Below are 20892 nucleotides of genomic sequence, written 5' to 3'. Positions count from 1 at the left end.
TAATCTTCTTCTAACCTTCTTCTAACCTTCTTCTAGCCTTCTTCTAACCTTCTTCTAACTTTCTTCTAACCTTCTTCTAGCCTTCATCTAACCAGCTTTTAATCTTCTTTTATTCTCCTATTTTACTTAATTTTTCCTTCTATTTTTCTTCTATTTTTTTCTATTCTTTCTCTATTCTTCTTCTATTCCTTTATTATTCTTTCTATTCCTTTATTATTCTCTCTATTCTTTTATTATTCTCTCTATTCTTCTTGTATTCTTTTAGTATTCTTCTTCTATTCTTTTATTATTATTCTTCTTCTATTATTCTATTCTTCTATTATTCTCCTTCATTCTCGCCTATCTTACCATTTCTATCTGCTTTAATTCTGGTATCCCTAGCGCCACCACTCTCACCACTCCCCCAATATATATAGAGTTCGTGTATTTGAAATGATAATTCTCGGGCCCGACAAAGGTATTCTCTAACGAACACCAAACAAGATAGATCTCATGTATATTCATATGATTAATAACAGCCAAACCACCAACACGGGTAGATAGATACCTTACACACTTCAGGGGGGGGGGACAATATAATGCATTGTTTTACACTTTCTCTATCTTTTATTATGCAATGTATAGATCCTTTTATTGTATCCTTTGCCCCTCTTGAAAAAGAGCAACTTTCGCACCTGAAACTTAAACATCTTCCTGATTTCATGTTGGCTTTAAAATTGTGAAGATAATAAACCCAAACTACCCCTCCCCCCACTTCCCCCTTCCACTGAACCATTTGCGGCGGTCTATATATTCCGTTTTGATATCAATTTCACGGACATAAAGTCAATTTTCTTTCTGCACAATCTTTGAACTAAATTACATTTGATCCCTCCAACCCTGAACCCCCCTCCCCTCTTCGATCCTTCTCATCATTTCTATCCTTTCCGTCCTTCTTTATCTTTCAATCCTTCTCATTTTTCTAATCCTTAAAATTCTGTTTCTTAAATTCTTAAATTCTTAAATTCTTAAATTCTTAAATTCTTAAATTTTATTTATTAAATTTATAATCCTTCACTTCATCACGCCTTCACTCCTTCACTCCTTCAAGACTTCATTCCTTCAATATTCTTTCCTTAATATTTTTTCGTCTCTTTTTATCATTTCCTAGCGTTTATATAATTTTTCATCAAAATATCATTTGTTATTTGTCTGGTTTAGTTGATGGTAGATATACCCAATATTATTTGTAAACGTAAACTGGTCCAAAAATAAATAAATAATGAAAACCAATAAACAGTGTCGACCAGCAAACCTTCACTATTTGTATTTTCAGATTTTCCTCAACTCAGATCTTAAATTTCATATTAGATAAATTAACAATGAAAACTCTCAACAAACGGGAAATGTATGATTAGAAAAAAAGAGGGGAGATGACCTAAAAATGCTAAGTATATGTATTCTTTAAAGATTGTGTAAACTTAGTAAAATTAATTTTCATATTTAGAATGTGAGGTTAAAGAGAAAAACTTGAAATGCTAATCACGTGTCAGAAAATATGTTTACTTCTTTCCATGAAAACTTAAATGCAAACCATGCGAAGAAAGTCGTTATTTTAAAACTTTTTGCCGGCATCTATGGAATCCAATGAAATGAGACCTAGTAATTATATTTTTATGATGGTAAAAGTTGTTGGAGAGTAATAACCAACGATATTATTACCAACCTTATCTCATTAAAACCAAACTACCGTTCCCCGCCCTAAACACCCTAAGCTTAAGTTCATTTCTATCCTATTATTTTCTTCTTCTTTTAGACTGTTCTCAATCATTGTTTAACTTTTACTCTTCTCTTTTGATCTCTTCTATTTTTATTTATTCTTCTCGCCTTTTTCTAGCCTTCTTTTAGCCTTCTTCTAGCAATCTTCTAGCCATCTTCTATATAGCCACCTTCTAGCAACCATGTAGCCACCTTCAAGCCATCTTCTACCCTTCTTCTAGCCTTCTTCTGGCCTTCTTCTAGCCTTCTTCTAGCCTTCTTCTAACTTCTTCTAGCCTTCTTCTAGCCTTCTTGTAGCCTTCTTCTATCCATTTTCAAGCCATCTTCTATAATAGCCACCATCTAGCCCCCGTCTAGCCACCATCTAGCCACCATGGAGCCACCTTCAAGCCATCTTCTAGCCTTAATCTAGCCATCTCCTCACCTTCTTNAATAGAATCTCTTAGTTTAATATCGAATAGAATCTCTTAGTTTAATATCGAATAGAATCTCTTAGTTTAATATCGAATAGAATCTCTTAGTTTAATATCGAATAGAATCTCTTAGTTTAATATCGAATAGAATCTCTTAGTTTAATATCGAATAGAATCTCTTAGTTTAATATCGAATAGAATCTCTTAGTTTAATATCGAATAGAATCTCTTAGTTTAATATCGAATAGAATCTCTTAGTTTAATATCGAATAGAATCTCTTAGTTTAATATCGAATAGAATCTCTTAGTTTAATATCGAATAGAATCTCTTAGTTTAATATCGAATAGAATCTCTTAGTTTAATATCGAATAGAATCTCTTAGTTTAATATCGAATAGAATCTCTTAGTTTAATATCGAATAGAATCTCTTAGTTTAATATCGAATAGAATCTCTTAGTTTAATATCGAATAGAATCTCTTAGTTTAATATCGAATAGAATCTCTTAGTTTAATATCGAATAGAATCTCTTAGTTTAATATCGAATAGAATCTCTTAGTTTAATATCGAATAGAATCTCTTAGTTTAATATCGAATAGAATCTCTTAGTTTAATATCGAATAGAATCTCTTAGTTTAATATCGAATAGAATCTCTTAGTTTAATATCGAACAGAATCTGTAATGTAAAATATCTCTGAATGAAATAATTGAATATTAAACGTCAAAAAAAAAGAAAAAAATAGTTTTTAACAGAAATATTTTTTTTCTTTTCCTTCCAAAAAATATAAAACCCTTACTGTAAAAAGAGCAATATTTATGCAAATTCCTAAGTTTAAAAATCCCCTAGGCCCAAGGGTCGTTAGATGACTCAAATAATTAAAACAAAAAAATCGAATAATAGAATAGAATAAACTTGAGCTGAATCTAAAATAGAAGTGAATTAATGAAAGGGTGGAACTATAAAGAATATATTATCTGTTAAATAAATGTGTTTACGTTCAAGTTTTGATAATGATTTATTGAATCCAGGAATCCATTTTCAATTCAGGAATTCATTTTTAATCCAGGGATCAATTTTTAATCCAAGATCAGTTTTTAATCCAGGAATCCATTTTCAATTCAGGGATTCATTTCTAATCCAGGGATCAATTTTTAATCTGGAATTAATCTTGAATCCAGAAATTTATTTTCAATTCAGGCATTTATTTTTAATCCAGGGATTCATTTTTAATTCGGGGATTCATTTTTGATCCAGGGATTCATTTTTGATTCAGCAATCCATTTTCAATCCAGGAATTCATTTTCAATCCAAGGAGCCATTTCCAATTAAGGGATTCATTTTTAATCCATGGATTCATTTTCAATCCAGGGATTCATTTTAAATCCAGGGATCCATTTTTATCCAGGAATCGCATTACGATCCAGGGATCCATTTTCAACCCAATGAGCCGTTTTCAATCTTCTATATCTCTTAACTACCGGGATACAAAAAAAGCAGAAAATTCTAAAATTATTAATAATCTTTTTCCCAAATGTCCTATATTTTTAGAGCATAAAATTCATTTCTGATATACAAGTAAAGTTGCACTCGTTGCAAATAGTCAGATAGAAGTCTAAATTTCGTGATTGGTTTAGTTTAAATTAAACCTACATAAAATAAGATAAAATAGATGAACACTTCTTAACTCCCCCCCCCCCTCTTTAATGGTTAAGATCCCCTCCCCTTTCCTGTCCCTAAGGAAAAAAATGACCTGTGGGGCTATGCTTATATGGGTATGTTTTTGTAAGGGAGTATAAGATTCAACATCATCTTTTGTCGGTTTCTTTAATACACTATCTATAGTCTAAACCTACCCACACATTTATATACAAACAGTTGTATTACTCAACAACTTTATGTGTGTACAATTTATAAATGTACAGATATAAATTCCGATTATAAAATAACGGGAAGATTTCAGATGAAGTTCTAGGGTAAATTTTTATTCTCCTANCCCCCCGGCCACCTCCGCCTCTCGGGAAAAATAGAACCATATGTTAGCAATGCTTTCCATTGTGTTTACCTAACAATAACAGAAATAGACCGATAGATGGATAGATGTATTTGTAGATAGATAGATGGATATACAGATAGATAAATAAATAGACAAATTACTATATGGATAGATATACAAAAAGATTGAAGAAATAGATGGAAAGTGAAGAATTTTATGACAAGAAATTTTGTTGCGCTAAACGGCGGAATTTGTATTAAGAAACATAAATGGATTAGGATGAATTGAATATAGATATTTATCTAAACATTTCTCAAGAGATACAAGGTGCCATCAAAAAGTTTCGCTAAAAATTTTATAGGGATACGTGTAGAAGTCTCAGCCCCGAAATTTTTTTGTAAGTTCACTATATTTATACCGGATTATTTTTAGATCAGGGGGCTGATTTTTTATCCTTTTAGGGTGGGGGCTCAAAAACCCCACATGAAACCACAAATTTCCTTTATCCAAGGGGGCAGAGGCTGAGCCCCCCCCCCCCTTGAGTACGCCTTTGATTCCATTCTTTAAAAGTAGTAAATATCCATAAATTCCTAAAATTATTATTTTCAAATTTTCAGAACAAATTTGTTTTCCATATTCGTGCATAGCATGATTATCATAATTATTAAAGCATATTAATTAATTATTCATGAATATTAATATAAGGGAATGCTCAAGGGGGTTTAGCTACCAAATTTTCAGAGGTCTATATTTTTTCTCTTTTTTTTGGAAGGGGAACAATTTTTGGAACTTTACTTTGAGCAACAATAATTTTAAATGAATTTTTTTATTTTAAAATATAAATCCCTGTAAAGGATGCTTTTGGTGATATTTAAATATAGAAATTTTTAAATGAAATCCAACGTATATGCATATTTCTCTATCCTATATCAAACATATAATGCAAATATATAGACATACTTCAAACTGAATTTATATCAATCTCATCATCTAACAAATTTATTTTACAAATGCTAAATATAAATGTTTAAATATCAAACAGATTTGAAAATTGAACTGTAAAATAATAATCTGAATGAAAATTAAGTTAAAAATTCTGCAAAACAACATTCATCAACGCATTTTAGCAGTGCCGTTATAGAATAAATACCCTACGGCTAGAAAAAGTCCCCGAATAGCTTCAAAAAGAAATTTTATTTTGTGTAAAAATTAGATATTGTGGAAGACGATGCCTGGCCGCGTTAAACTAGTTCCACAAGATTCAACAGAATGAGATAGAACGGATACGGGGCATTAGTACTGATATCATCTCTACAGTCTACACGTGCGATATCGATATTGACTCTAGTTCTAACCCCTCTAGTAATAAGTTATAAGAAATATATATACTGGAAGTTATCTATGCGTTTTATTAGAGTCTGACTCACGTCCTCTATAATATATTGGTTTTCATGAGTAATCTGTAAAATCTGTGACCCTGGGCCAATTTGTTTTTGTCTGGAGCGCCTAGGCAGCCTAGGCAGATAAAGGCAGAGATCGGATGCCGCGGTGAGTTCTGATCTGTCACTCTAAAACCAGACCCAGGGGGAGGGGGGGGGGGATAAATGGTTTGCTCAGAAAGAAAAATAAGGATCAGAGAGAAAGAAGAAACATATAAACATGAATATTTAAAAATAAGTCATAAGGGAAAGGAAATAAGAAAGTGATGAAGAATAAGGAAAGAAGGAACAAGAAAGGGAAAAGGGAAGGATATGGAATGTGCTTATATGGAGAAAAGGTAATATAAATTGATGAAAGAAGAGATAATTGCAAAAAGAAGATTTGTTTCGATGAAAAGAAAACCTTATTTAAGGCCAAAACAGATTTTCCGTTACTGCTTCCATGGCAGGTTATGTACACAAGAATTATGTATACGTATTTACTCAGGATCAAGGATTTAAATAAGGTCGGGTAGAGAGAATCACACACAGAACAAATAAAGGGTTGAAATCAGATAAATTCAAGATTTTATCTTTAAATAACGGTTAATTTTCATCTTGTATCGATAAACCTAAACTAATTCGAGGATTATTTCAGGAACATAAACGTTCTTATCTTTTAGGAACAACGAACAAGATTTTGAGAAACAGTTTCAAGAATTTAGAACCATAAGATGTTATGAACTACGAACAAGATTTTGAGAAACATTTTCAAGAATTTATGGATCATAAGATGTTAGGAACCACAAACAAGATTTTGAGAAACAGTTTCAAGAATTTAGGAACCATAAGATGCTAGGAACCTAGCACAAGATTTTGAGAAACATTTTAAAGAATTTAGAAACCATAAAATGTTAGGAACCTAGAACAAGATTTAATGAAACAGTTTCAAGAATTTAGGAACCATAAGATGTTAGGAACCTAGAACAAGATTTTGAGAAACAGTTTTAAGAATTTAGAAACCATAAAATGTTAGGAACCTAGAACAACATTTAATGAAACAGTTTCAAGAATTTAGGAACCATAAGATGTTAGGAACCCTGAACAGAATTTATATAACTCGCTTTAGAATGTTTTTTTTTAGGATTTTCAGCACAGTGTATGAGAATGATTAATTAGACAATTTTGTTCTTCATATTTTTTTAGACTGGCAAGATTGCATTTATTTAAAAAATCAAATATAAGTTTCCACAAAATATGTTATTTGGTTCTGTTTAAACGACTGAGAAGATATTGAATAGGAGAGTATAGACAGGTTTACCAAAAACTAATATTTGTGTCTCTCAATATCCTCAAGAAAATCTCAAATTTTAGTTTTCAATCATAAGAGCTTTGAAAAATGTGACAGGTCGGGGGGGCAGGGGATCCATATTCAGAACTAAAAAACGTTACAATCGTTATAAAATAGTATTGTCCTGACAACAAATATGTTTTCAACCCGGCGGCGATTCCGCGGCGGGGACAAAAACAATCAAAGGAGACTAGTTTTTTTTTGGCACCAAAACGCTCCATTAAACTACTAAAATCTTTCCTCTGCCCCCCCCCCCCTGCAGTTTGCGCGGACTTCAGAAACCACGTAAAGAACTAAAAAACGTTACAATCGTTATAAAATAGTATTGTCCTGACAACAAATATGTTTTCAACCCGGCGGCGATTCCGCGGCGGGAACAAAAACAATCAAAGGAGACTAGGGGGGGGGGGGTATAAGAAATAGATTGAACTTGGGTTGTAATAATTCTCACGCTCGCGTAGTGCGCGTAACAAAATGATTTCTTAGTTTTATAACAAACCTTATGCCAATTTTCATTTCTAGTTTAATTTCTAATAATTCACATTTTTAAAAAATGCTTCACCCCCCCCCCCCCTCTCTTTATGAGTCGTGAGAGACCGCCGTTTTGTGTAAGAACTAATCTTAGATAAACTGAGATTACTGGAAAAGGCATGCAAACTGAACCACACACAAACACCTTAGCTCCACACCTTCCAACAATATCTTACAGAGAAATGTCTAAACATTCGGGACCATCCTCTTCTAGTTCTTCTACCCCTTCCTCCTCCCCTTACTTTGGATATAAGACAACCTTCCGTGATTATCCTATTACAGGCTAGGTTATAACATAAATAGGTATTCAGTGATTCACGTGACGTGCATGTCCTTTTTCACAACCTTCTCTTAATTTCTCTTTCTTTCCTGATCCTTTATTAATCTTCCTTTCATGTTGTTTACGTATCATATTAAATATGTCCTTCCTCTCCCTTTCCCTTTTTTCGACCTTCTATATATAAATTTGGCTTGTCTGTTTGTTTGTTTGTTTGTCTGTCTGTCTGTTTGTATCCAATAAACGTCAAAACGGCTGAACCGATCGGGCCCAAATTTTTTGTGGGACATCTAAGGACCCCAGGGAAGGTTTATGAAAAATAAAAATTTCCAATATTTGTCTCTATCAAAGTTGGATCGTCATTAAATTTTTAAAAATTTTGAAACTCCATGAAATTTTTTGTTAAAAATCCGCGAATTATTTTTGTTTTGTTTTACGATGTACACAAAGAGAACATGTTCACAACTAATTTAGAAGATGGGCGCCTCTAAGGCTAGTCTCTTAATATTCCTCTATATTCTGTTTACCCCATCCAATTTTTTAAACGTCTTTTACTTCCGTATCATTCTTTCTTCTATTGATCTCCAAATCTCTATGTGAACCCCGTCCTATAAAACGTCCTATTTACTCATTCTTTCTAGAACCTTCTTCTGTTTTCTCTATATTTATGTTTAGTTTGTTATATTAAATATCCGTATAAATCTCAATATAATTCTTTGAAGCCCGTCCTACTGAAGTCCTATTTTCTCTTTTTTTTCTTGAATCTCCTTAGATAAGTATCTCCCAATATTTCTCTAAGTACCAGAACCATATCCGTCTATACCTGTCTACCTGAGTTAGACTAAAGATTGAATAATGTTGACAAGATAAGGATGAATAGGGGAGGGGGGAGGAGGAAGGTTGGAGGGGGACATTAAAAGTGGCTTTAGATCTGTATCTTGATACTATAATACCTCTGCCCTACATACTCAGAAACAGTAATCTCTGTAGAAACCGTTTTAATTATTTAACCCATAGATTTCCTTTAAAAAATGCTATGTCACCCCCTCCCCCCATTTTTTTTACATATATCCTCCTAGTATCTTGTTATTGCTGAGTTAGGGGGCTGGTTAGAAGGAGATTGACGGTTTGAATCTGAGATGACGAGATGACACTTATTCAACATTTAGGTTCTTCTCCGGGTCCTGTGTGTAACTTGAACCAGGTTTACAATACTCTCCAGATCTCCTCTAGGACCCGGATAAGAATTGTATAAAATATAAATCACGAAGAGGAAACATCTTGAATAAATGAACGTTCAAGGATAATCTTCAATAAGAGGCCGGGGGGGGNGATGTCTGGCCTGTTCTAATCAAGACTGATATACTGGTCCCATATGTTAAAGAAACTTTGCAGTTTTAAATTAGCAAGTGCAAGTTGTAAGCTAGCAATATCCGTTAATATACAAATATTTATATATTAAACATTAAATTATACTAATTACGTTTCTTATCTCCTCCTATTGACACATTAAATAAATTCTAGGTATTATTACAGGAAATAGCACAAATTCTCTTACACTCATTATTACACTGCTCAAGTATCTACAATTTTATCTCTTCCCAATCCTTCTCCTTCTTGAAAAGTATTCAATTCAAATTCAGAAACACGTAAATCATTTTCATAGAGAAACCAGAATTGAAAACAATCAAAGAGATAAACATGGATAACTGTCAAATTCTTTAGCAGACAAAGCCCTTTATACATGCTTCTGTATAATTGGAGAGTCACTAGAAAATACGACTACAATCTCTTTAAGTTTGGTTAAAGACAGACGTTAGCTGGAGATTTGATCGCCGTTATTCCAGTAGCTCTTGGAGGTTAATGTAATGTCTGTTCTAAACAGCAGGAGAGAGGGGGGAGTTAACCCCCTCCCTTTACCCCTGGGGGGCAGCAGACCCCCTCCTTTATTTTTGAGGTTTACTTTCTAATTTATGTAAACGTATGCTAACAATGTTAAATGCTTGCACAGTTATATAAAACACAAAATTTCTTAGACATGAAATCCGTCGCAAAACGGGAATATAGAGTGTAAATTGAACGAAGCGGGAGGAAATAGAGGGAAGAGGGTGGGGAAAATATATCGGGAAGAGGGTGGGGAAAATAGATCGGGAAGAGGGTGGGAAAAATGAATCTAGAAGAGGTGCAACTGAGATTTGGGAGGGAGAAAAAAAAGGTAATAATAAAGAATAGTGAAAAATTAACTACTGAGGAAGAATTGGGAAAAAAAAGGTATACGGCTGGAAAAATTAAAGGAGGAGGAAAGGAGGGAGGGGTCCCCCTCTTTTTTATCCCCCTCTCCCAATTAATCGAACGTCTTTTTTCCCATCCTTATACTTCAAAGACAATTAAATCAAATCAGACTGTTAGGAACGTCCTACACCCCAAACGGAAAATTTGGACCTCGGAGATCATGAAGTTCTACCTATGTTCATTTTCTCTGAAAACTTTCATCCATTTTTAACTCTTTTTAATATTTAAAAAATCATAATATTGTTGTTATATTTGTTACAATTAGTTAAAAATAGTTTTTAACACTAATATTATCTTTTGCAAAAACTTTTATTTTTTTTTAAAATAAGTTCCATTAAAAAAATCCTCTATTTTCCAATTTCCTGCTCTTTATGCTATTTTCTCTCTCTAATCTTAACATTCTTCTCTTCCTTATCCTTCTCTTCCATATCTCCCTATCCTTCTCTTCCTTAATCTTCTCTTACTTATCCATTCTTCCTTATCCTTCTCTTCCTTATCCTTCTCTTCCTTATTCTTCTCATCCTAATCCTTCTCTTCATTATCCTTCTCTTCCTAATCCTTCTCTTCCTTATCTCTCTATCCTTATCTCTCTATCCTTCTCTTCCTTAATCTTCTCTTCCTTATCCTTCTCTTCATTATCCTTCTCTTCCTAATCCTTCTCTTCCTAATCCTTCTCTTCCTAATCCTTCTCTTCCCAATCCTTCTCTTCCTTATCCTTCTCTTATTCGTCAATTTAAAAGTTTGCAAAGTAAACATTAGACATAACGAAAAGGAAATTAGATTTTCAAAGTTTCGGTGATCTGTCTTCATATTTCATTCATTTTATTCATTCTACCATCCTTTTATATATTTTTGAAAAAACCCGTAAATGCAAGAAAATTCGTAAATATGATTTGGCCTTTAACACTGTTGAACTTTAATTAGACCCCTGACTAATCCATTTTTACCTCCAGACTAAATTTAGGAGAGTATTAACAAAATATATATTTCTTTTTGAAAAACATGTATTTAACTCAAGATTAAAATAACTATACACAATATAGGCTTATTTTAAGGTAATAAATTAACAACACAGAATAATAGAAAACTATAAAAAAAGTGGTATAATGCACGGTGCACCTGATAAGGCAAACCATAATTATACTTAAAGGAACTATAATAAGCGTAATATCAACTGGCCCTTGATGCTAGGATGACAACATTTAAATGATCAATAATGTGTTTAATTCAAATAATTCTTACATGTTTTCCTGCAGAAGAAACCACAATTGAAAATAATCCGTTTTCAAAATTATAAACGTGGCCTTGATTGGACAGAGGGTACCGTTGTGAATCGGAAATTGCCAGCTATGCATGGAGGATCACTTGAAATTACGCAGTCAGTTCCTTTTTAGTTCTCCATAATATGGGTGTAGCATGATAGGTTTAACTATAATAAAAAACATTAACACTTAGATAAATAAATAACTTGATAAATAGTTGCTAGTTGTTCTATGGAATCCTCGGTATTATCTGAGTATGCAGAGAATGGGAGATGGAGTGAAAAGGATTGCAAACTAGGGAGATTTATTTCAATAAATATTCTATATACTGTTCAAGGAGGATTAAAAAGAAGAGATTTGAATAATAAATAATGTATTAGTAATAGTTTGAAATGGATAAATGATATAATTGAGTAATTCTATAAGCGCAAGTAAAGAGGATTGAAAAACGAAACCGTTTTTTAGAACTTCGTAACGCACTCCATTTATTAATACCTCTGGGATAATAGTTGCTTAGATAAACAGACGTAGAAGTTCATATTTCAAAATTCCCAGGGGCATTTATCCGATANAAATATGAGGTGTGGGGGGAGGGGGGATAAGAGCTAAGAATAAAAGAAACTATTTCTCGCACCGTTTAGATAAATATAAACAGAAATGTAGCATACAGCAGATAAGGAAGAGGGGTGGGGGGGGGTAGGAGGATGATAAATAAAAAAATGCGGGAATAGATGGGAGCGTCAGACTTCGATAGTACTATGGGATATAAATATGTAACAGAAGAGAAATATTAAGGAGCAGATTCCTTGAATAGCTGAACTATCTATACTTGAAAACCAACACCTCCATTACAAGTATTCACACAATTTTCCACCGACTCGACTGTTATTAATAATCCCCGAAATTTAGAAAAATAATGAGCTGTGAGAAAATTTTAAGAACTCCTCTAAACCCCCTGGACCCCCCTCCGAACCCGTTGGGCTCAAGAGTTTTTGCTAGGAAACCCGAACCCTTAAAAGAGCCATCGGAAAACAGACACTTGATATTTTTCAGTAAAAAAAAACAAGAAATTTTGATGTCCCCCCACCCCGTAACTCAAGCTTTTAAGACAGTGGATCTAAAACACGAAGTATGCTAGGTATCTATTTTGCAGAACGATTATCAGAAAAATTCGCTGAAATAAATACTTTAGAGGACTGTAGAAGTAGTATTAACTAACCCTCAATTTATAGAGTGGCATTTCAGATTCACAACGGTACCATTTGAATATTTGCCCGAGCAAAAACTACGGACATATTCTCGACTTGCGGATTATTCCGACTCAGAGAGAAGGAATGCTAAGAACCGAATCAGACATATTATAGAAGATAGAAAAACGACGATATTTTCCTCATTGTTGCTCAAACAAGAGTGTAAGGATACCGTTGTGAATCAGGTATGCCACTCTTTCAATGAAAAGTCCTTTTAAGCAAATACATTTTACAAAGTTTCTAAATTATGAGGAGGGGACGGGGTGGTTTTAAGGGGTTCTCAAATATCGTATTCCCACATACTCTGCAGTAGCTCTGAAGAAACTGAGATTAATTTGGTGACATACTTAAACCTAGTCACCTTTAACCCACAATATATACCCACACAAGTATTCAACAGTTTTCATAAATCTTCAATATTATTGAACAAACGTCATTTTTTATCTAAAATTTACAATAAATCAAACTATTTTAGCCAAAGTTTTAATTATTGATATTTAAGTAAGATAATAACAAATATTCTGAGCATTAGCCACAAACTCAAATTTTCTAATCCCCAACTCTTTGCAACATGATGGCAAAATTATAGTTTTATAGTTTTAAAATCAGTGTTTGTGACAAAAACTCTCAATTTTAGAAGAAAAAAATTTAAATAAAAATATCGAAAGATCCATATCTGCTTTAAACTGTCCGGGTCTAGGTTGAAGGTGATAGATTTTCAAGATTTTTGCTGAAAAGATCTAATCAGTAAAATTTGGGGGGGGGGGGATTCACCAATCATGACCTTGTTAAATACGTTGGAACCTCTCCTAATTTACAAGTCACTACGAAAAAAAGAAAAAAATTATTTTAATTTCACATCTTAAAAAATCTTACAATAGTAATGTGAAATTTCAAAAGATCTCAGAAAAAAAAGAATAATTGTATTTAATTCATTTCAAAAAAGTCTTTAAAAATGATATCTTGAAAAAATAAAAATCAGAAAAAGATAATTTAACTACTCTAATTCGACACCAAAATACTAGGAAATAAACAAAATTTATCTAATAGAAATTATTAACATGAAAAACGGTTTTAAACTTTAAAAAATGTTAGATATTTTTTTTAAAGAATCATTGAACTATATTTATTTCAATTTTAAAAACAAAAACTGTTGAAAAAAAACAAACAATATGAATAAATTAAAGCATCATAAGTTATTTAAAAAAAAATAAGGAAAGTCAAACAAAAAAGAAATATTTTTTACCATAAAATTAATTAATTTTTTAATTTTTTATTTTTTAAGATCAGAAAAATTTAAACTAAAATGCTGAAAAGAACAAAAAAGAAATTGTTTATATCAAAAAAAAAGCGGGTAGAAGTGTGTGATGGTGGGTGTGTGTGATGCCCCCCTGGTGTGTCGGCTTCATGATTGGAAGGATTCAAGGATTTAACTCTAAAGAGAGATGATGAGTGAGGATTTGATCCAAACCAAACTGAAATATTATTTTAGACCACGTTAAACAACACATAAGTTAAATAAACCTTTTTCGCTTGAAATTCAAGGTTTAACACCCAGACATAAAGTGATTAAACTCATGAATACCAAGTTCTACAACCACTCTATAAACTTCTCAGGGGTGTTTTATTAAGATTCCCCCCTACCCCTCTTAGTTTAATAAAAAACTAAAATAAAATTTGTTTGATAAATTGAATTCAAGAGCATTGCGGCAAAGATATTTTTTACCGTACCTATTACAATTTTATTACTCAAATTCAACACCCCTGGACCCCAATAAACCTTTCGTTAAACTAATTTCTTAAATAGATGCTCAACATATTAACACTTAACGGAAATTAACCTTGACTTTAAACCTGCTAAATTTTCGAATTACGGATTGCTTAAGACATATAAAAAACCTTAATTTTTTGTTTCAATTTATACTATTTTGATAAACAATTTTTACTGATACATATATGTAGCATAAACCAACCAAGGACCAGAACTAGAACTGAAATTAATTAGTAGTGAACCCCTCGGCTAAAATATCCAGAGAGATCCTATGACCAAGCATTTCGTTTAAATTTTGAACCTTCGTCATTAAATGTGATATTTCGAAGATACAAGTCCCTGGGGGTAAACCGTTAAATGCACTTTAATTGATGCAGCAGAAGTTTTATCAATTATGTAAAACGAAATTGGTAATTGGCCTTTCCCCCTCCCCCCCGCCCCATATCGTCCTTTCCCTCAACTACGTCTAATACGATTTTTCAACACAAAAAATTACCACGCATATCAAAACTTGCAGTTTTCAAAATAATAACAAATTTTAGGTCTAATTTTTTCAACTTATCGTCACCCTGTGGGTGTTTAAAAAGTTTGGATTTTTTTTCCCAGGTCTCCCTGTGTTCCCAAGATCAACAGTGGAGACAAATACACGGGATATAATGGGGGGACTAAGATGAATTGATGGCCAGAAGATGGATAGATAGAGGAGGAGGTTGCGAGATAAAATAAAATAAATATCGAGGTTGCGAGGTTAAGATATAAACAAGGCTAGGAGATTAATATATTTACAAGGTTGCGAGACTAATATCATGAGTTTGGAAGATTTGATTGTTCTGGCGAAAACTTTTTATGTAATTTATTTATTCAATCAAATATTGAAATTGTTGTATTATTTTAAAAATATCTTAATAAATTTTAACCAGTTTAATTATTCTTCCTTCCAATATGGTGTTGATGATAAAATTGTGATTATATTTTCTAGCTTTATAAACGTATAAAAAAGAAACAATTAATCTACTTTTAGTGCCAAAACCTAAATTTACTGGGAAACTAACCCCCCCCCCCCCTAAAAGATCATTATCTGATCCAGTTTCAGTTTCAAGTATCTTGAGAATAAATCTAGGATTGAGGATTCAGCAAAAACCTTCTCCAGGTCCTTTTTAAACCTTAGCTTAACGTTCGCAGGATTAGTCGGAAATGGGGAAACATATCAACTCCCCCCCCGCACCCCTCCTCTAGCCATTATTTTTCATCAGTTTTTAACTTACGAAACTTAAACAATGCATATAAAAAAGAATAAAAATTAGAAAACTAATTTGAAAATCAAGATTAATCTGATCAGTTGGGTCTTATGAACGAAAAAAAAACTGTTTGAATTTGATCAAATTAGTCCATTTTACAGTGGGATCCATTGGAATAGGAAGGAATAGACTAATTGACATGAAACACAGCAAATGTGCACTCTCATTTTATTAATAAATTGATTCTCAAGCTAATATTTGATTCAAAAATGTCAAATGCACAATAGGTTGATTAAAAATCGTCTTCCTATTCCAAAGTTTTATAGATCCCACTGTATATACTGATGTACTCACCGAGTGTAGAGAGGAGAGTGGAATATTGCGTATTTTCTGCGCAATAAGCTCTAGTTGTGTATAATACCACTGCCGTTCCTGCTCCTCGGCCTGCAGGCTCGCGATCAGTTCCTCCCTGAACATCAACAACAACATGATCAAGAAGGTCATAGTGTCTAGCCAGTTTATGTACCAAATAAACTTTTTTAAATAGCGGTTCATCTTTCGTTCTGGGTTGAACACAGATATCATATGGTACGAATGCATCATAGACGAATTTCAGTTATATTTTTGTTTGAAAAATTTAGCCTCCTTTGTATCATAAAAATTGAAGGAGATATAAGGTATCTAAACAATCTCCGTTTTCTTTATCATAATAAAGTTTGAACATATCTCTTTTAATCTCAGTCAGTTCTTAAGAAACAAAAACGGCAGTCCAAATTTTGGAAATCTCAAAGTTACATTCACAGACAATTTACCTTTTCTTCTGAAGGAGTTCTGTTTTAGATCGCGAGTTTCCTGACGGTCCTTTAATAGTTTGACCGCCACCAAACTCCTTGGGAGTTGAGGTCACACAGGACCTGAAAAATATTTAGAATTATATCAATCAGTACTTCAGAATATTTTTTACTTCTTTTTTTAAATAACTAGGCTTTTATGACGCTTCGCGCCTATCTTCTTTTTCAATTGCGAACATGTTCTCTTAGTATACATTGTTAAACAAAACAAAACAAAAAACCAAAATTTAACAAAAATCAGCATCAGAAATGCTTAAAAAGACTCGGGGGAATCTAGAAGTTGACTTTTTTTTTGGCACCAAAACGCTCCATTAAACTACTAAAATCTTTCCTCTGCCCCCCCCCCCCTGCAGTTTGCGCGGACTTCAGAAACCACGTAAATATACCTGTTTTAAAAGTTTTGCATTTGGGAAAAAATATGATTATGAAAGGGGGGGGGGGCAAAATTATGGGTCTTACAACTAATATACATCCCTGTCAAGAACTTAATCAGTAGCTTCAAAAAGAGTTTTATTGGTTCCACTGTATGCATTTTTTTTGTATACCTGTTGCTAAGGCTAGGAAGAGCAGGGTGAGGGGTGGAGCAGTTTAACCCGCCCACTGAAAACTTGTCAAAATTCACATCGTTACATTTATTGGAAGACAGATTTGGTTTGGAAGATTTTGATGATTCTGATTGGGTCGCGGATCGTTGACTTGGTTGGCTGTTGCGATCGGAATGTATTGATTGGCTGTTTCGATCGGAAAGTCCCGACTGGCTGTTTCTGTCGAAATGCGTTAACGCATTGCTGTTGTCTGTGGCATGGTTCAGATTTGACCGGCTTGGTAGGCGTGGAGGAAGTGGAGGCGGCACCTCTGAAAATAATTAAAATTATTGATGATTTTCTCGTAAAACATAATTTAGTGTATTTCTTCTGTCAGAGTCGATATTTGGTTTAATTTTTAACATGTAATAAAATTTTCTGGACTGTGCCGAGAGCCGACTTAGTGGAGCTACCCCCCCCCCCAAATTGAATGTTTTAAATAAGATTGGTCACATCACTACACTATGGTGTCGTAACACTTTTAATATGTTTTAACTAAAGTTGGAAAAAGTGATGAAACTCGCATCTTATCTATGTTATGAACTAAGGACGGTTCAATAAGAAGGATGAATGGAAGCTAAAATTACTTATAATTGGAAGGAAAAATGTGTAATTATTGAACAAGAGATTTTATCTTTATAAAATGTATAGTATTTTCTCAATATTTCTATAGTTATTATCGACAACAGCTCCATTTGTTGGAAGAAATTTTCATCAAACATTTCTAGATACTTTTTGCATCAAATAAACTCGTATGAAAGTTGCAAAAAGAAGAAATAACCTTCAAAACATAAATAAATACGCACTAAATGTTTTGAGTCGGACAAATACAGACCCAGTATACAGTATGCACCCCACTCTAATATTGATCAAAGATACAGGGGGGGATATAAATATATTTTTTAAGCAAATAAGTAAATTGTATTAGGAAAAATTTGATGCTTTGTAAATTTTTAAAAAAATTTACGAATTTTTTGAACTTTTAAAAAGTATTCCCCCTCCCTGTATTTGAACAGCTGGTTTGGCGAAAGCTGAGAAAGCTGGGGAAATTCATCATCAGGGTGGGGACTGGGGATTATTACCGGCAAATGGGGTGGGGGAATTATTTCCGGTTTCTAGGTGGGGGGGGGAGGGGGCTAATGGGGTAGGTCATGACAGACAGGACAGGACGGACAGGACAGGAAATAAAGTTTTAAGTATAGTATCTAGTGGATATGTTGAGAAGAGGATAGAGAGTAAAGAGGATATATTGTACATATGATAGGGAGTATAGAGGATAGGCAGTATAGAGGATAGGGAGTATAGAGGATAGGGAGTATAGAGAATAGGGAGTATAGAGGATAGGGAGTATATAGAGGATAGGAGTATAGATGATGAAAAGTATTTAAGATAGGGAGTATTGAGGTTAGGTAGTATAGAGGAGGATTGGGAGTATAGAGGATAGGGACTAGGGAGTATAAAGGATAAGGAGTATAGAGAATAGGGAGTACAGAGGGTGAAAGTATAGAGGAGGATTGGGAGCAAAGAAGATAAGGAGTATAGAGAATAGGGAGTATAAAGGATAGGAAGTATAAATAAATGGGGCAGGATCAAAACCTCTAGTTGTATTGCAGATAAAGAGGCCTAGAAAACTAAAAGAAAATTGCACTGCACAACTAGCAGGGGTAATGCAACCGATTAAAAAGGCTTCCGAATGTAATCAGGAATTTATAAAAAATCTAGAATATTCAAAGAATCATCTGCAATATTTTCTTATTCAATGAAAACAATAATTGTATAATTATACAATTTCCTTACAAAACCTAGCTGTCCCTTATTAGCAGGCAGCAAAGTCAACTTTTTATTAGTTCCAGCTGAAGAAACTTTTATTATCATATTTATATCATTCCTTTATTTACATGAAATTGTTTTAATCCAATTATCCGGAAATTTATTTAACTAGGCTTCCAGAGTCTAAAACTTAAGAACGAAAAGTTACGACTTAAATATTAAGTTTCAGCTTAAATGCCACTTCTGACTTAATTTAAACCTGAATTATAAGTCACAGCTTAAATAATTTCGGCGAGTTAAATTTTAAACCCGAAAATATATATTTCAATAAGCATGAAAATTATTTAATCTGACTATTCTAATTTATAAATCTTTTCCCGTAATCTGAAATAAATAAATACATCGTGTGTCTGATACGAAATATATCAGGGTTAAATTTAGAACGGTTGATATTTAAGTAGCAACTCATTATTTTTCAGAACGTTTTAGGTATAACTGAAATTTCCCGCATTCTTTAGTTTTAGACTCAGGGTGCTTTTCGATTTTAACTTTTAATTGTTGCTCTATCTGCGACATATTCTTAAGTCATCAAACATTAAAAAAAGATTTTCACGGATTTATCTTTTTTTTGTGCATTGAGAAAAATTGAAACTTCTTAAAGGCAAATCTGTAAAATTCTAACAATCATTTAATCTTCCCTGTGGTCATAAGAGGTCAAACACAAAATTTGGGACCTATTGGTGCAGCTGTTTTGACGTTAATTTGGGATACAAACAAACAAATAGACAAGCAAAGTATATTTAGATGTGGGATTCTACGCAGCTCTATACAAATGGCTTAACATTATACAATTAAAATCTACAATTCATCCTTGTTCCTTAAATATTGAAATTGACATTTTAATTTACTGTTGAAATATAATTTTAATTTTCATTTCAAAATCAACTTACCAACACTAGATGAGCAGAAATACAGATCATCATTCATTAGAAATTGACAATTTAAAGGGATTGTTCATGATTTGGGAAAAGAGTAAGGAAGGAAGTAACTCTCTGTCATGGAAAAGGTATCAATCTTACTTTAATACTTCAAGAATAATTTTAGCATATTTTTGAGTCATGCAAAATTCAGAAATCGGCAAAAATAAGATTTTCAAGTCATAATGCGCGCCGCAAAATTGCTTAAGAATTGATTTTAATTGCTTGAAAAAGTTTTTTACAATCTCTTACTCTAAATAGCCGTAACATAATGGAAAGCTAAGATTTCCGACAAACCAGTTTTACATTTTTTTGAGTCAATTCTTAAAGACTCCACTAAATACCCTCCAGAAATCCAAAACTGAACAATACCTTAGAGTAACATATAAAGTATATTTTATATGAACAATAATTTTTTCAAATAACATTTAAGTATGGAAAAATATGCAAAAATAAGCAAAAGAAAAGCATTGAAATCATATTACTTAAAATGAAGAATGATGATGTATTGTATGGAACCTAAGAGTAAGATGAGCCGCAGTAATAGAAGTATTTTCATACAGATTATCCTCCCAGTTATCAACACTACCCTCCACCAGACCCTCCTCCTCCTCGTCGAGGATATCCTCGTCAACCCCGACCTCAGGAACATCGTACTCATTCACCGTAGTACTTAGCTCCCACAGCTGCTCATAGTGTTCATTATCTTCTCCTCGCCAGCCACCACCTTCATTTATCTGTCTTATTTCACCAAAATTCACCGCGTTAAAATCACCAGATTTACGAGTAAAATCACTGTTGGAAGCTCTGTTTGAGTTTGATGTGCTGAATTCAGCTGCTCGGGAGTTGTTGAGAAGTTTGAGCATCTTTTTAATGCTCTCTGCTTGCTGCTGCAGGCGCTTCATGTAAGCAGCCTGAAATTATCAAAGAGGCTGTAGTGTGTAGACGTAAAATCATGTGACCCTCCATGTATAGAGTGTCGATTCAAAACAATGTCCTTTAAACGGCAATGTGCTTCGATCAGGAAGATATCAAAATAAGTAAAATTCCATTTTGTCTCTGCTTCTTAAATCCACAAGTCACTTTTAAAAAGAACCGCAATAAAACATACTTAATTTTCTCCATTACCTCCATTAATTTTTAACAAAATGGTTT

The 20892-nt window shown here is 33.1% G+C and overlaps 1 protein-coding gene across 1 annotated transcript in view; it reads right to left on the bottom strand.

The window, feature by feature from the left end:
- LOC111704251 (adenomatous polyposis coli protein) overlaps positions 1 to 20892 on the bottom strand; it is a 46859-nt gene that overhangs the window by 24392 nt on the left and 1575 nt on the right. Inside the window, exons 3-7 of the mRNA XM_023476436.1 lie at positions 20257 to 20651; positions 19711 to 19715; positions 16952 to 17261; positions 16368 to 16469; positions 15910 to 16024 (exon numbers count right to left, since the gene is read on the bottom strand). Of these exons, the coding sequence (XP_023332204.1) occupies positions 15910 to 16024; positions 16368 to 16469; positions 16952 to 17261; positions 19711 to 19715; positions 20257 to 20651 (927 nt within the window). The remainder of the gene's footprint in view (positions 1 to 15909; positions 16025 to 16367; positions 16470 to 16951; positions 17262 to 19710; positions 19716 to 20256; positions 20652 to 20892) is intronic.

This window comes from Eurytemora carolleeae, unplaced genomic scaffold (genome assembly GCF_000591075.1).
Source record: "Eurytemora carolleeae unplaced genomic scaffold, Eaff_2.0 scaffold399, whole genome shotgun sequence".
In the NCBI taxonomy this organism is placed as follows: domain Eukaryota; kingdom Metazoa; phylum Arthropoda; class Copepoda; order Calanoida; family Temoridae; genus Eurytemora; species Eurytemora carolleeae.
The sequence above is the reverse complement of the archived record's forward strand: the minus strand, read 5'-3'. Positions and strand labels throughout refer to the sequence as shown.